Source organism: Aotus nancymaae, unplaced genomic scaffold (assembly GCF_030222135.1).
Source record: "Aotus nancymaae isolate 86718 unplaced genomic scaffold, 86718_ANA_hifiasm-v0.15.2.pri h1tg000008l, whole genome shotgun sequence".
NCBI lineage: Eukaryota > Metazoa > Chordata > Mammalia > Primates > Aotidae > Aotus > Aotus nancymaae.
Window position 1 is genome coordinate 31964648 of NW_026988419.1, and position 18008 is coordinate 31982655.

Genomic DNA, 18008 nt, shown 5'->3' on the forward strand with positions numbered 1-18008 from the left:
CACTTAGCTAGTGTTAATTTTTTGCTGCTGTATACTATTCCAGATGGGAGTATTCCTCTGTTTGCCCATAAATTAATTTTTAGCTTATTATTTACAATGTGATGTTTTGATCTATATATACACTAAAAAAAATTCAATCAAGCCAATTAATATTTTCATCACCTCACCAACTTATCTTTTTTTATACTAAGGATGATAAAAATCTATTTTATTCAGCAATTTTGAAATATACAGTACATCACCAGGCAGTGCAGTAGATTACTAGAACCTGCTCCTCCAGTCTAATTGAGACTTTGGACACATCTTCTCTTTCTCCATTCCTACCCCTACTCTCCAGCCTCTGGTAACCACCTTGCTACTGTTTCTATGAGACTGACTTTTTTAGATTCCACTGATAAGTGAGATCATACAGTGTTTCTCTTTCTGTGCCTGGCTAACTTATTATAAAATTGTCCAGTTTCATCCATGTCACAAATGACAGAATTTCCTTTTATTTTAAACTGTATAGTATTCCATTGCATGTAAGTATATACACCACATATTCATCTGTTCATTTGGTGATGGACACTAGGTTGCTTCCATATCTTGGCTATTGTGAATCATGCTGAAATGAGTGCAGATCTCTCTTTGACACACCAATTTCGATCTCTTTAAATGTATACTCAGAAGTGGGATTGCTGGATCATATAGTAATGATATTTTTAATTTTTTGTAGAATATCCATAGTATTTTCCAGAATATTACTTATCTGAAAAAGCTTGGGACCAGAGGCATTTTGGACTATTCAAATATACATAATGAGATAGCTTGGGGATGGGATCCAAGTCTAAACATGAAGTTCATTTATGTTTCATATACTTATTATACACATAGGCTGGTGGTAAATTTATACAATATTTTTAATAATTTTGTGCATGAAACAAAGTTTTTGTTGTGTATTGGTTGTGACTTGTCACATAGGCCAGGCATGGAATTTTTTACTTCTGGTGTCATTTTGGCACTCAAAAAGTTTCTGGAAAATTGTGGACTGACTCATAACAGCAGGGATGACTGTAGATATTGAGCAAGGGTACAAAAGCTTACCTGGTTTAAAAGATCCAGCCATCCCTGAGAGATGAGAGAGGTACTCAGTCCTGTCGGTAGTCAGCTTATCATATAGAATTATGTTTAAGTAACCCCTCTCTCGTGAGGGTGCAAGGTTAGAGGTAACCAGGTCCATGCATGTTTGTGTCTTTCCACAATGTCAGGTTTTTACTGATGTTATTTCAGTCACGAAAGCCACAAGCTACATGGAGTTCCCAAGGAGCCAGCTCTCCTTAGTACCTCCCGTTCACTCAGCAGTTAGAGTTGTGGGCACACAGCCTCAAGCCATTCCACAAGTCAGTCAATACTGCAAACAGGCATAATAGTACACTTAATATGTAAATGTTATAGGTTAAACATTCCACAACGAAGTAACATTTAACATCAAGAGGAAAAAGAAATAGGAGAAAGGTTAACCAACTGGTCTATGGGGAGCAAAGAAGACAAAAGGAGTCCTGGGCTGGGCTGGGCAGTCTATCGGTCTTGCTCAGAGGAGTCTGAGGTTGCAGAACCTTCGGTGGCAGATGCCAGGTTCTTCTCACAAGTGATTGTAAAGGGGAACTGTAACTTAGCAGGAACATTTTTATCCACAACATAATATAAATATATTTATTTCTGTTACTTAAACTTGGAATTTTTATTTTCTTCTTTTGAACATTCCTTGTATTTGTCTTTTGGCTATTAGGTTCAAATGTGGATTTGAAAAGTTATTACCTGATTTTTAAAAAACTATAATATGTTTAGATCAGCAGTCCCCAACCTTTTCGGCACCAGGGACTTGTTTCGTGGAAGACAATTTTTCCATGGACAAGGGTGGGGAGGGGGGTCAGGATGATTCAAGTGCATTACATTTATTGTGCACTTTATTTCTAATATTATTACATTGTAATATATAATGAAATAATTATACAACTCACCATAATATAGAATCAGTGGGAGTCCTGAGCTTGGTTTCCTGAAACTAGGTGGTCCCATTTGGGGGTGATGGGAGGCAGTGACAGATCATCGGGCATTAGATTCTCATAAGGAGCACAACCTAGATCCCTCGAGTGCACAGGTCACAATACGGTTCATGCTCCTATGAGAATCTAAAGCCGCCACTGATCTGGCAGGAGGCGGAGCTCAGGTGTAATATGAGTGATGGGAAGTGGCTGTAAATACAGATGAAGATTTGCTTGCTAGCCCACCACTCATTTCCTGCTGTGCAGCCCAGTTCCTAACAGGACATGGAGGCCATGGACCTGTAGCAGCCCATGGCCTAGGGGCTGGGGACCCTTGGTTTAGATAATATACAGGGAAATATGTGAGTATTTCTATATTTTAAAACTTTATTATTTCTTTTTTCTAGAAAGGGTGCTTCATTGAAGACGTTCAAATGTTGCATGGAAACACAGTAAGGACTTTACTGAAACTTCCTAAGTTTTATATGCATGTAATATTTTCTTAACATTTCATGTAACTTTCCTCTGATATTATTTGTAACCTACATGTTTTTATCCTTTTAGCTACTGTACCAGTCACTGTTTGAAATAGTAGAAATGTATTAAATAGAAAGTCAGTATTTACTAACAAGAATCTCCTCCTCCTCTTCCTCCTCATTCTCTTTCTTTCCTTATTTTATTTGTTTATTTATTTTTTGCTAAATGGTGATAAAGAAAATTAGCAATCATTGGGTGAGAGAGTAGAATGCCTCTGGCTGCTGCTTTAGCTGCACAGCCTCAGGATCCTCACTTGCTAAATTGAGGAAGTATTATTTTTCTCTCTGGGGAGTTTCTAAAGAGTTGTTTATAGTTCTTACTTTAATTTTTATTTTTAAGTGCTTAAAATTAGTAGTTGGATTAATTGATCTTTCTATTCAGAGAGACTTTTGCTGCCATTGGCCAACACAGGGGCCAGGAACTTGACCTTATTACCTCTTGTGCCCTCCTTTATTTCACATATACGCAATCTGGGGTTCAGAGAAGTGAAATCATTTGTCTAAATCAAAATTTTATCTGAAAATGGGACTGGAGGTGAGAGGAGTGTGAGTAAACAATTAAAAATATACATACATGTGTATGAATCTACATATATATGTGAGCATCTCAGTGTAATCCTATTAGCAATTAGAAGTTGATATTTTCCATATTTTAGTTGTATAATACTATTTAACATAAAAGGTTTTAACATTTCAGGAACTCAGTAGATTCTTCTGTAGGAGTTTCTTGTGTAAATGTTTTTTTAAAAGTCAAGAGTTTCATACTTTGGCTTTTCTAACTTACAGATTTGTAAAGTAAAAAATATCACATTTTGTCACTTCTCTATTAAAATATCATCCTGATCAAACAATAAAATTTACCACATGTTTAGTTTGTCTGCAGGCTGGAGGTGGCATTTATGTTTTCCTATGGAAACTTTGGTTATGGATTTTCACATCAGGTTAGTTCCCTTCTTTTAAAAGATTATTCTGTTGTAACTCTTCAGTCAAATCATCCTATTTCAGTTTGATCAATTCTTTAAAATAAATGTTTTTAAAAGATGCTTCTTTACCTCCCATCCTTGAGGTATGTGGGCTTTTCATCAGCCTAAAGAAAGACGAGACTTTACTATTATTTGTTTATGCATTTTAAAGCAATGATATTTTATTCAAAATGTCTTATTATAAAACTGGATTTTAGGCTGGGCATGGTGTCTCAGGCCCGTAATCTTAGCACTTTGGGAGGCCAAGGTGGGTGGGTCACCTGAGGTCAGGAGTTTGAGACCATCCTGGCCAAATGGTGAAACCCCATCTCTACTAAAAATACAAAAATTAGCCAGGCATGGTAGCAGGTGCCTGTAATTCCAGCTACTCGGGAGACTGAGGCAGGAGAATCACTTCAACCTGGGAGGCGGGAGTTGCAGTGAACCAAGATCGCACCACTGCACTCCAGCCTGGGTGATAGAGTGAGACTCTGTCTCAAAAAAATAAAACAAAACTTGCTTTTATTTGTGTGTATACATACATATTGATGTAATTATTTAAAATATAAGTATTCAAGAAATCAGTGTGGATTTCTGCATCTCAATATAGTATTAAAAATTGAGTTATTGCTTGCCCTGGTAGCTCATACCTGTAAACCTAGATACTCTGGAGGCTGAAGCAGGAGGGTCACTTGAGTCAGTCTGGACAACATAGTGAGATCTTGTCTCTGAAAAAACAATGGAGTCACTGATGTTATTCAGATAATACTTATATGCTCCTTTCCTCCACAGTTTTTCAAAATCTGGTGTTATTTTAACTCTCCTTGATTCATCAAGAGAGTAACAAACCCAAAGAAGATATCTTCCTAGTTTTGACTTGCTCCTTTAAGTTCACTACAATGTGTCCACATTGCCACAAATACTTTTATGTACTAAGCTATGTCCTTTTCTTTAATTATATCCTTAGGCCAGATTGCTAGAAAGGAAATTCTTGTCCGAAACAATGACCTTTTCAATAAGTTATTCTAGAAAAGTACCAATATATTCTCTCATCAAATATTGAAAGAATTCTTAATATTCCTGGGTGTCATCAGTTTTGTGGTATTCAGAAATGCAGTCCTATTAGTACTGCTGTTGTATAGGGGAAATGACCTTTATTTACATGTCATTTATCACTTTCAGTTTTTCCTTTTTTATTTTTTCAAGTTTTGGCTGTTTTTAAATTAGGAATTGAGAGTGAAGACATCAGTCTTACTAAACAAGTCTACCACTCTGTTAACTGAGAAATCTCTGTAATATGCTTTAAAATTTTGCCTATATTATATTATAATGATGTTTAATACATTTTGAATCAGAAGTAATACACAGATGAAAGCTGCAAGGAACAAGCTTTTTTTTTCCAGTCTCTGCTTTGATTTTCTACTTTTTCTTTTGCTATTTTAAAAAATTCTTATCATAATTAGGCCTTATAGAGACCCTTAGTTGTTTACTCCTTTTTGTGACAGTTAGAGCATGTGAGCACCAACTTCAGAGGTAGGTTTTGTGTCTAAACAGAAATATCATATATAATAATACCATTTTTAAGGAGAGGTATCCTTTTCAGATAAAACTGGGCAAGTATTATTTTATATCAGTGGAATCTACTGAAAACAAGGAACAAAGGAATTGTATGGAAAAGAATGGGATATATAAGAAAAGTTCAAAATAAAAACTTGACTTTGTGAGCTTTTCAGAGATATGGTCCCATACTTACCTACTGTGATACTGTAAACAGAGCACTACCTTGGGGACAGATAAAGCTACCTTCAAGTCCTGACTCTTGCCTATTGTGTAGCCCTGAGCAAATTACTGATCTTCAGTCTCATCAGTAGAATATGCATAGTTACTTATGGTATAGATTTATTGAGATGGTTAAATAAGATTAAAGGTATAATAAAATGCTTGGCAAATATTTACCACCCAGTAAATGTTAGTTTGTTTTCTTTCGTTTTAATTATAACTAAACAATGTTAACATACACTTACATTTTTTTCAGTTAAAACCTCTTCAGAGAATGATTGAACCATCCATGTTTATGAATATTGCACCACCTCCAGAAAGAACAGACCCCATGACGTAAGTATTTTAAGTCTCATTAATATGGTCAGGTTGTGTGGCATTTAAAACAATTTTAATCCATTTGGTGGAGCATTTTGGTTATTTTAAGAAGTCCCCAGGACATGGCCAGGTTGGACTAGACTCTGAGGTGAAAAGAGTCGTGAATTATTTTGCTTAATAAGAGGCAGAAATTTTAAATTTCTGGGCATGGCCCTGGATAGGTGTTGAGGACATGTGGAGATAAAAGAAGAGTGCCAAGTTCATGCCTGAAGGAGAAAAGGGAGGAATATCTTAATAAGGAAAGCAGGCCAAGGAGATACCCCTTTTGGGAAAAGAGGTGAGAGACTTAATATCAGAGTGTCTGATAGTTATCAGTTTTGTGTGCTCTGCAGTATAGTCATGTTACCCTTACCACCACACCACTTCAATTATTGCTACAAAATCATCCATAAAAAGTCTATGGTAAAAAAAAGTCATTAGCAAACCAAAAGTAACTTAAAATATAGTATGCTAATCAATCTTGAAATTTCACCAATAAAAAAAGATTATAGAAAAGTGAGCGCCTGAGAAAGAGATGTAATCTATAGTGTTATCCAAGAACAAGAAATGGGAAAAAGCTGAAATCGGATTGAGAGAATTAGGTATTGAATGGGAAATTGTGTTCTGAAGTGCTTATTTTCCTATTGTTTCACCAGCACTGGATATTATCATTAAAATACTTTATTTGATATTGACAATTTGTTGAAATAGTAAAGCTAAATTTTTTCTTATGTTTATTTTTCTTCTTCATGCATTGATTAAATAAACATTTATTGAATGTCTGCTATATCCCCAAGTCATGGCAAATACAAAGACACGTGAGGTCTTCTTCTTGCCCTTGAGTAGCTCATGGTTTAATGCAAAGTAACATAAAAAATTATTATGATGATGATGCAAATGGGATAAAAGCCCTTCAAGAGTCAAACATAAACAACTGTGGGACAGCCAAGAAGCTTCTAGTTCTTGTCAGGGAAGTTGGGGAGGAAAGAGTTATCAAGTGAGGCTCCACAAGAGAAAGTGCCTGGAGTGAGACTTGTAAAAGTGGTAGTAGAGCATCTCGCTGATTTTGGAGGAGTGAAGAGACACATTCTCTTGAGAGGCCACATAAGTAAAAGCAGGAAGCTGTAAGAGGCTCTATTGTGTTGGAGAACCTTCTTTAGTTGAGAGTGGCTAAGAGATTAGGAACAAGGAGGAGAGCAATGGGGGATGAGCTAGAGGAGTAGGCAGGGGCAAGATACAGTGATTGAGAGTTCAGGCCCTAGACCAGACTACATGGGCTCTCCTCCTATACGACTCTGGGCAAGTTGCTTAGGCTCTTTATGCTTCATTTGTTGGATGGGATAAAAATTAAAACTACTCAATTGAATTACTATGATGATTAAATAAGTTACATGTGAAGTACTTAGAACATGGTAGTAAATAGTGAAATGCCTAATTAGTTTTTACCTACTTATAAAATTAATACATATTCCTCATTACTACCATCATCATTGTAGGTTTATGCTTCTCAAATGTGAGCAAATTTTACTCTTTTGGATCCTCAGGAACATACTCCATATATAGTCCAAAAGAACTGTTTGAGTTTTTTAATTTATACAGACAGAATTCTGGAGAATATAGGTAGAGATGGATTTTAAGGGCATGGGATAATGGGGGAAGGAAAATAAAGTTGCATCAGGCTGAGTTTATTGATATGGATTCACTAAACAGATTATTTTTATTTATTTATTTTTTTTGGAGACAGGGTCTTGTTCTGTTGCCCAGGCTGGAGTGCAGTGGCACGATCACGGCTCACTGCAGCCTCGACTTCTCAAGGCTCAATCAGTCTTCCCTCTCAGCCTCCCAAATAGCTGGAAATACAGGAATGTGTTATCACATTTGGCTAATTTTTGTATTTTTTTATAGAGACAGGGTTTTGCCATGTTGCCCAGGCTGGTCTCGAACTCCTGTGCTCAAGCAATCCACCCCCTTCAGCCTCCAACAGTGCTGGGATTGCAGGTGTGAGCTACTGCACCTGGCCTAAACAGATATTTCCACATTTAATGTTGTAGCTTGGGGAGTTGGAAAGGGCTCTCGTATCTTGTTTAGTTGAATGACAGAAAAAGGAACCAAAGACGGCCCACAGTGAATTAGTTAGAGGAAGGAGAGGCTCAGAGAAATTATGTTAGAATGGACTTGCCATCTAAGATTGATTCACCCATGCTGAGAGGGTCCAGAAGTCACACATTTTTACCCTATGAGAAATGAATTCATGAAGGGTACTCTGGGATCCTTGAAGAGCACTGTGATTGCTCTTCCCTGTGGGCCAGACTTCACAGTGGCAACTGCAGTCACTGAATTGGGAAACTTAAATGCAATGGGAGTAATTGGATCCCAGGGTGTCAGGAATCAAGTGAAGACACTCAACTGCCAAAGGCAAGGTGGGCGTGGTTACCACAATGGATAGTAGAATCAAAGCAGCAATCAGAATAGTCTTACTAGAGCAGACCTATGGTGTTGGCTATCTGATCATGTGTTCCTAGACGTGAACAGATAGGAAGCCTACTAAATTCTAACCTCATCTGTATGAGGTTAAGCAGAAAAGGTTTAGGTCGAGGGAACAAAAGTCTAACCAGAATCATAAAAACAGACAGTCATGGGTTCTCAATCAATTCTCAGACTTGAGCTACTTTACAGACCCAGAACTCCTTTAATGAAAAGGAGGTTGGGTCACCTTAAGAAAGGACCCTAGTATACTTCCAAAAATTTATACTGCTAGTATTTCTCCCAGCCTTCCCCAAAGGGACCTATGGCCTTTTACCATGGTAATTGTGCACTGGGGAGAAGGGAACAATCAGGGCTTTTGGGGACTACTAGACACTGTCTCTGAACTAACACTAGTTCCAGAAGACTCTGAAAGTCACTGTGGTCCATCAGTCAGAGTAGGGACTTATGGAGCTCAAGTGATCAATAGACTTTTGGTTAAGGTCCATCTCACAGTTGGCTCTGTGGGTCCCTGAACATATCCAGTGGTTATTTCCCTGGTTCTAGAATGCATAACTGGAATAGATATACTAAGTAGCTGGCAGAATCCCCAAATTGCTTTCCTGATGTGTGGAATGAAGGCTATTATGTTGGGAAAGGCCAAGAAGAAGCCACTAGAATTCCCTCCATCTATGAAAGTAGTAAATGAAAAGCAATACTGAATGGAGGAATTGCAGAGGTTAGTGCCACCATCAAGGACCTGAAAAACGCAGGAGTGGTGATTCCCACCACATCTCCATTTAACTCCTACATTGGCCTGTGAAGAAGACAGATGGATATTAGAGAATCACAGTGGATTCTTGTGAGCTTAACCAAGTGACAACTTCAATTGCAGCTGCTATACCAGATGTGGTTTCATTGTTTGAGCAAATTAATATATCCCCTGGTATCTGGTATGCAGCTACGGATCTGGTAAATGCTTATTTCTCCATACCTATTAATAAAGACCATCAGAAGCAGTTTGCTTTCAGCTGGCGAGGCGAGCAATACCCCTTCACTGTCCTAACTTAGGGGTGTATCAGCTCTCTCATTACAATTTAGTTCCCAGGGATCTTGATTGCCTTTTTCTTCTATAAGATAGCAGACTGATTTGTTTTATTGATGACAGGCTGATTGGACCTAGTGAGCAAGAAGTAGCAACTACTCTAGACTTATTGGTAAGACATATTTCTGTCAGAAAGTGGGAAATAAATATGACAAAAATTCAAGGGCCTTCTACCTCAGTGAAATTTCTAGGGGTCCAGTGGTATGGGTGGTGATATCCTGTATACAGTGAAGGATGAGTTGTTGCATCTGGCTTCTCTTACAACAAAAAAGAGATACAACATCTGGAGAAATAACCACAGATAGGCCTTTTTGGATTTTGGAGATAATCTGTTCCTCTTTTGGGTATGTTATTCTGGCCCATTTACTGGGTGACTCAAAATGCTGCTAGTTTTGAGTGGGGCCCAGAACAAGAGAAGGTTCTGCAACAGGTCCAGGCTGCCATGCAAGCTTCTCTGCCATTTGGATCATATTATGCAACAGATCTAATAACTTGTTAGTGGTGGCTATAAAGTACCCAGCTGTTGGTCAAAAATCATTCTGAGAGCAGAGTGTTTTTGATGAGATTGAACTTTAAACTGGTGGACTGAGTAAAGCAGATTGCTCTCCCTAGTGTGGGTGGACCTCATTCAATAAGTTGGAAGAAACAAAAAGATTAACTCACTTTGGGGTAGGAGAGAATGCCTCCTGCCTGACTATCTTTGAACTGGGGCATTAACTTTTCCCTGCTTTTGTACTCAAACTGAAACATCAGCTCTTCTGGATCTCCAGTCTACCAGCCTTTGGACTGGAACTACACTATTGGCTCTCCTGATTCTCAGGCCTTTGAACTCAGTCAAAAATTATACCTTTGCCTCCCCTGGGTCTCCAGCTTGCTGATTAACACTGCAGATCTTAGGACTTATCAGTCTCCACAATCATATGAGCCAATTGCTTATCATAAATATTTTTATGTATATATACATCCTATTGGTTCTATTTTTATGGACAACCCTGACTAATATAATGGAACAGAGGAACAAATTAATTTGTAAAATATTTAGAATGTTTAGTTACATCTCCTGTAATTAGGAAGTGATTGATTGGAGATAGAAGATGACAGAAGGGGAAAGGAGGAAGAAAGATGTTCACATTTAGGTACCACTGGGTATATATTTAGTGCTGTTATTTCCTGAACCAGGGGACACTTAGAAAAGGGCATACCTGGAGAAGGGGAAAATGTTGAGTTCTATTTTGACATGTGGAGTTTAAGGTGATTACCACTATGCATAGGATAGAACAGTGTTTAAGAATCTGAACTTTATTTCAAGAGACTGTGTTTAAATGTTAGTTTTGCCACTTACCAGTTTTAAGACCTTGGGAGGAGTTGTTTAATCTCTCGAATCTAGCTTTCTTATATATATAATAGGATCTAATAATTCTTATCTGATGGGCTTGCTGTGAAAAGCGAATGAGATAATATATATAGCTATATGAACATTGTACCTAGCACACAATACATTCCAAAAAATTAATAGATTTTAAAAATAAAATATTTAAGAGATAGAGATTTGGGTCTAAAGATTGAGAGAGAGATCTAGCCTTTGTACTTCTCATTAGAACTTCAGGCCCTTCTGTCCTTTCCATCCCTGCTGCCTATGATCTGAGTTTAGTAGTAAGGATAATCAAGAGAGCACTTATCTCTGGATTTCTGGCTCTTGACTTTTTTCCCCTAGCTCTAGCCTTCGATGGCCCAAGGTGGATAGGTGAGCTGAAAATATAAGAGAGAAGGGTTCAAAAGTGATAGCTGCCACTGATTTTGGAAGTGGACTTTTGTATAATTTCAATATTTCACTTTCTTATTTTTTTACAGACATGTTATCACGCCACAGACAATAGCATATCCAGCATTCTTATCCCCAGATCTGAATGTTACTATTGGGACTCCAACTGGGCACCCCTCCGACCAGCCATCTGTAGTGCAACTTGAAAAACTTCAGCAACAACCCCGGGAAAGGTAAAAACAAAAAAAGAAAAGAAAAAAAAAAAAGTTCAAAAGAGCTCAAAATATTCATCTTATGTGTTATTTGTATAATGTATTAATTTATTCTTTTGAGACATAGGGTTGCTATAGGCCCAGAAACTTTCATTATGGTGTTGTTGTTTCATGAGATTATTTCTGATTTTTACTTGTCAAATTCAGGTATCTTGTTTGAAAAAGTCAGTGTTATGCCAAAGAAAGAGGTGAAAACTCTATTTTTTGAAACAGTGCCTCACTCTGTCACCCAGATTGGGCCAGATTGGAGTGCAGTGGCATGATTATGCTCACTGCAGCCCCAAACTTCTGGGCTCAAACAATCTTCCTGCCTCAGCCTCCCAAGGACCAGGGACTACAGACACATCACACACCACCACACCTGGCTTGTTTTTATTTCTTTTTTGAGATAAGGTCTTGCTGTGTTGACCAGGCTGGCCTCTAACTCCTGGCCTCAAGTGATCCTCCAGTCTCAGCCTCCCAAAGTGCTGGGATTACACTGTGCCTAGCAGAGGTGAAAACTCATTTATGAGGAATAAAGCATAATACTTGCTGTCTCCTCATTCACCAATGTATTTCATAGGTCTCATGCTTTTTTTTTTTTTGTATTTCTCATCTTTTTTTTTTTGTATTTCTCATCCTTTTTTTTTTTTTTATTTTTGCTATGCTTCAGTCTAGTTACTTTCTTCTGACTTATATTCTAGTTCACATGTTCCTTCTTGTTTTTATTCTGCCATTGAATCAACTGAGTTCTTAATTTTAGTTATGTTATTTCTCACTATGGATTTTCCCTTCTTTTTATAGTTTCTATTTACTTGCCAAAATCCACAGCCGTGTCTTTTAATTCTTTGGACATATTTATTATTGTCTTGGTCAGCTCAAGCTACTATAAGAAATACCATAGATTGGATGGTTTAAACAACAAACCTTTATTTATTAGTTCTGGAGGCTGGGATGTCCAAGATCAAGATGTCAGCTGATTTGATTCCTGCTGAGGGCCCTCTTCTTGGTTTGCAAATGGCTTTCTGTTTACCATATCCTCACATTGTGGAGGGAGATCATCTCTCTCATGTCTCTTATCATAAGAATACCAATCCCATTCCTGAGGGCTCTACCCTCAAGACCCTTACCTCCCGAAGTCCCTACCTCCAAATATCATCACGTAGAGGATTAGGATTTCAACATATGAATTTCGGGGTATGTATACTTACAGTTTATAGCCATCAATGCTATTTTAAATTCCAAGTCTGACCACTTCGTTATCTGGATTCTGTGAGTCTATTTAAATTATTGGTTTTTTCTTTCCTTAGTTTTCAGTCAGTTCTTATACTCTCACATGCCTAGTTGTTTTGATTGAGTGCTAGACATTGTATTTGAAAATTTATAGAACTAATTTGTGGATCTTAATTTTAATTACATATTTCTAGAGAGAAGGTATACATTTGTCTCTGGCAGCCAGCTAGGCTAGGAGCACTAACAATGCCAGACCGCTTTAATTCAATTAAGATTGAAATCGAAATGACTTGAAGCCAAGCTGTAGTTCCTGTGAGGGAGGCTAGTCTCTTTGTGATTTATTCTTAGTCCCAATGTCAGGATGGGGACTAGTGTGAGACACATGAGGCAACTAGGTCATAACATTTGAAGAGACACTCATTCTCTTAAAGCCTTTTAGGGTCCAAAAAAAAAAAGCCAACTGGTGTTTACCAGGACTTCTCACCCCTGACAAGCCCTGGACTCTGGTTTTTGTTCTCCCAGCCTTGTATTTGTATCTCAAAGCTCTTCTCAGTTTTATAACTCCTTGGCCTTCTCAAGGCATAAATGCCTTGAAGGAAAAATGGTACTAAATGATGGGCTCCATGTCTCTGGACTTCCTTTCTGTCTGGAATCTTGGGTATGCAAATCCTTGCTGACTTTATAACTCACTGATTCTTCCCAACACAATTTAGGCAATGCTTTGTCTAGCTTTTATAGTTGTGCAGTGAGATGATTGGTCTGAAATAACCTAGTTCAGATTCACAGTGATCATTTTAAAGATCATAGTATCTTTTCTGAAAGAACTTGGAGTATAATGAGTAGAGACATAAAAAAGCAAAACAAATAAATTATAAATTAAGAAATAAACTATGAAGGCCTCAAAAAGATGGTAGAAAATAAAGGAGGTGACTGATTTTTATAAGAATTATTAGAGAAGATATTTGAGGTAACATTAAAGAAAAGGAGTTAGCATACCAAGGATCCAGGGGTAGAGACTTACTGTATGAATATGTATGAAAGCTCTAAGATAAGAAAAGATTTTGCCTAGAAAAAGATGGCAGCCATTGTAAGTGGAGCAAAAAGCAAGGGAGAAAGTGGCTTGAGACAAGACAGGTGGAGACCAGATTATTCAGAGCCTTATAGACCATAATTTGAATTTTATTCTAAGAAAAGTAGGAAGCCATTGTAGGTTTTTTATATTATCGTTTTTTTCCTTTTCTTTCCTGTTTTTTTTTTTTTTTTTTTTTTTTTGAGACAGAGTCTCATCTTGTCACCCAGGCTGGAGTGCAGTGGCATGATCTTGGCTCACTGCAACCTCCACCTCCCGAGTTCAAGAGATTCTCCTGCCTCAGCCTCTCAAGTAGCTAGGACTACAGGCATGCACCATGCCTGGCTGATTTTTTTGTATTTTTAGTAGAGATGGAATTTCACTATGTTGGTAGGCTGTTCTCAAACTTCTGACCTCAAATGATCTGCCCACCTTGACTTCTCAAAGTGCTGGGATTACAGGCATGAGCCACTGCACCCAGCCTATATAATCTTTTAAATATAATATTTGATACAAAAATAATAATCCATAATTCTAATGTAGATTATATGTAGAACAATATAATGCTACCAACCAGTACTTAACCTAACCTAGAACCTAAACATTACGGATGATTTGTATCTGCTCATGAGTTTCTCCCCATCTCATCCTTCTGCCTATTTCCCAGAAGTTAACTACTTCTATGAGTTTTGATTTTGTTTTTTGCCTTTTGAAAATTAATTTTGTAAAAAAAATCTTATATCTAGGATGCTTAAATAATACACTATTTGATTTTGCTTACATCACCTATTATTATGTTTCTAAGACTCATCTATGCTGTTTCATGGCATTGAATTTGGTGAATATGCTGCAATTTTCACTTGGTTACTAATGGTCATTAGGTGTATTCTCTTTTTATTGCTGCATAACAAATTACTACAAACTTAGTTGTTTAAAACAACATCTATTTTCTCACAGTCATTCAGATATCTGGATAGAGTGTAATTGAATTCTCTGCTTAAGATTTCACAAGGCTGAAAGAAAGATGTTGGCTAGCACATTCTCATTTAAAGGGGTCTCTTTCAAGTTTGTTCAGGTTGTTTGAAGAATTCAGTTTCTTGTGATCATAGGAGCTTCTCTTCTTCTGGAACTCCTGTAATGTGATAATTTGTTTGTTTAACAATGTCCCATAAGTCCTGTAGCCTTTCTTCATTGTGTTCTTTTTCATTTGCCTGTATTATTTCAACAGACCTGCCTTCAAGTTCAGAAATTATTTATTCTGTGTGGTCTAGTCTCAATTGACATTTCTTTCAGAGTCTTGCTCTGTTGCCCAGGCTGGAGTGCAGTGGCGCTAGCTCGGTTCACTGCAACCTCCACGTCCTGGGTTCAAGTGATTCTTGTGCCTCAGCCTCCATGAAGCTGGAATTACAGACATGAGCCACCATGCTCGGCTGATTTTGGTATTTTAGTAAAGACTAAAATACAAAAACTAGGGGTTTTGCCTTATTGGCCAGGCTGGTCTGGAACTCCTGATCCCAAATGATCCACCCACCTCGGCCTCCCAAAGTGCCAAGATTACAGGTGTGAGCCACTGTACCCGGCCCACAATTGTACATTTTATTTCAGTCATTGAATTCTTCAGCTCTAGGATATCGGTTTGGTCCTTTTTATATCTATTTATTTGTTGAATTTCTCATTTAAATCATGAATTGTTTTTCTGATTTAATTGTCTATCTGTATTCTATTATATCTCACTGAGTTTCCTTAAGATTATTATTTTGAAATTTTTTCTGACATTTTATATGTTTCCTTATGATCAGGGTCTCTTACTGGATAATTATTGTTTCTATTGAAGAATTTTCCTTGTTCTTTCCTGATTCGTGTGTCCCTACATTGATTTCTATGTATCTGAGAGAAAAGTTACCTCTTTCAATCTTTTGGAGTAGATTTTTCCCAGGGAAATATTTGTATGAATGGATCTTCGGAGGTCAGATTGGTGAGGCACCTGGTGGCCTGGTTCTAGGTGGATCCAGCAGTTTAGTCTTCATATAGTTTCTTCGGCTAAATCTATATTAGTGGCATTTGCAAGTTTCTCAGTAGCCTAGACTGAGTTTGTAGAGATGGTGGTGTGACTTTGTCAGGGATGGTCTCACTGGGCTGTTTCTTAAATGGGTGGCATGCAGTGGCTTGTCTGGCCTGGGGATATTCCTGCTCAGAGCAACTTGTGGAACTGTTTCTCAGGCCTGGGATGTGGACACACAGCTGTTAAGCTGGCCTGGGGTCCTGTCTGCCAGGGGCAGCTCATAGGGCTGTTTCTTGGGCCTGAGATGTGGGTGCACAGCTGCTTTGCTAGCCCGGTGATGTGTCTGCTGGGGGCTGCCCACAGGGCCATGTCACAGGTCTGGGATGCCGGTGCAAGACTACTCAGGGGTGTGGCCCCTGGAGGTAGCCCAGGGAGCTGTTTTTCAGGTCCTGCACGTGGGCTATTGGCTGCTTGCCCAGGCTGGGGACATGCCTGCCGGGGGCAGCCTACAAGATGGTTTCTCTGGCCCTTATTGGGGGCATAGGGCCATTGGGCAGGCCAGGGGTGCTACAGGGCTGTTTTTCAGGTCCTGAGCATTGATGCATAGCCACCCTGTTGGCCCAGGGATATACCAGCTGCTCTGAGGCTCAAGAGCCTTTTCAGCTTGGGGGGCGTGCAGTAGTTTGGCCAACTCAAGGACAGGTTCACCCTGGGTGAGAGTGGCAGTTTCAGTTCCTCCAGCTGGAAGTGTGCTGGCTGGGGCTGGTTTCCCTGCTGTGCAGGACCATAATCACAGCCAGCAGTAGACTCAGGTTCTGTGCAACTGGGGTGTAGTGTTCAGCTACCTATGTGAGTTTGGTGGTGTAATGAAGATGGAGCTCCAGTGCTGGAGAGGTGCAGTGGCTACTGTCCCCCAGAGGAGGGTGCACTCCAAGATGGCACTGTGCTGTAGCAGCTTGGTTCACAGAGGTGGATGAGGGGGCAGTTGGGAGCATACTTTGTGCTCCTAATACACGGCAGTGCAGCTATGTGAATTCCCAGCAGCTCTAAACACTGCACTCAAGGCCTATGAGGACTATGGGGTTCTCCTGTAGAAAGAATTGTTGATATTTGTGGTAGCAGTGGGTGCTGGTGGTGATATTCTGCTAACCTTTTCCCCACAATGGGAAGTCCCTCCTGTGTCCAGGCTGATCTGATCCAGACAGAGGAGACAGGGCAGCAGAGGCTGTTTACCTTCACACTGCCCTCCTGGACTGCCAATCACCACAGATTTATCTCCATTCCCCTGCTGCACGTCAGTGCTCTCCATTTGACATTCCAGTCAAATCTTAGTTGTTTATTCAGTGCATTGGTCCTTTTGTGTGTGAGTGATAAGTGCCAGGTGACTCTAGTCAGCTCTCTTGCTCATTGAAAAACCTGTATGAATAGTGAGAGAGAATACTAAGACAGTTATAGATAAAACAAATCCAGGGAAAATGCTACCAGATGTTAAACATTTAGCAAATTAATTAGGAAGAGGTTGTTTTCATTGATATTTATTAAAGTGTAAAAGTGAGGTTGTCCTAGGCATGCGAAGAAAATAATTCAAATGCAGTAGACAGTTAGGGAGCTGGTGACGTGTAATTAAAGGGCTCAGGTTCTGGTTATGATGTGTTAGCAATTTTGATATTTAAATCTTTGGGGTAGAAGCCTGTAAGAAAAGGTGTACATGTAAATGTGAGGCTTACAGTAATAAGCAAAAAAGTGGTAAAGAGTATAGCTCTAAATAGGCCTCCTATTTTTTGAGTATCCTGGTCATCATTAAGGTTATGAATGATGGATCTGGAGCATATAAACAGCATAGCTTTGAAGAATGCATGTGTACAGATATGGAGAAATGCTAGATGTAGTTGATTAATACCAATAGTGACCTAATTGGCTTGAGGTGGAAAATGTGACGTTTTAGATGTCATTTTGTGTTAGGGCACAAATTGCTGTGAATAAAGTGTTCACGGCACCTAAGCATATTGTTAGGTTTTGAATTGTTTTGTTGTTTTCTATGAGAGGTGAAAAGCAGATTAATAGGAAAATCCTGCTACAGCTACTGTGCTGGAAAGGAGTAGGTCTGAGACAGGTGTTGGGCCTTCTATTGCTGATGGTAATCATGGATGAAGGCCAAAGTGGACAGATTTGCCAGTTGATTCCAGAAGAAGCCCAAATAATGGAAAGATGTAGGGTTGGAGTTGAGCATGAAAATTTGATGAAACTCCCATGTATCTTAGTATAGTAAAAATTGTGCTATTGATGATAGAAATCTGATGTTTCCAATGTGATTATGTCAAATAGCTTGGAGGGCTGCTATACTTGCATTCACTCAGCTGTATCATCATTTAATAAGTAAAAATGATATAATTCCCACTCATTCTCATCCAACAAAGAGTTGCCAGTTGCCAAAGTTTGTTGCCAGTAACTAAAATTGTATAGTG

General features: G+C 38.7%; 1 protein-coding gene across 1 annotated transcript in view; it reads left to right on the plus strand.

Annotated features, from left to right (window-relative positions):
• Positions 1 to 18008, plus strand: part of C2CD6 (C2 calcium dependent domain containing 6) — a 149581-nt gene that overhangs the window by 47992 nt on the left and 83581 nt on the right. The window contains 4 exon segments of the mRNA XM_012446305.2: positions 2432 to 2476; positions 3433 to 3501; positions 5558 to 5637; positions 11078 to 11221. Coding sequence (XP_012301728.2) covers positions 2432 to 2476; positions 3433 to 3501; positions 5558 to 5637; positions 11078 to 11221 — 338 coding nt within the window.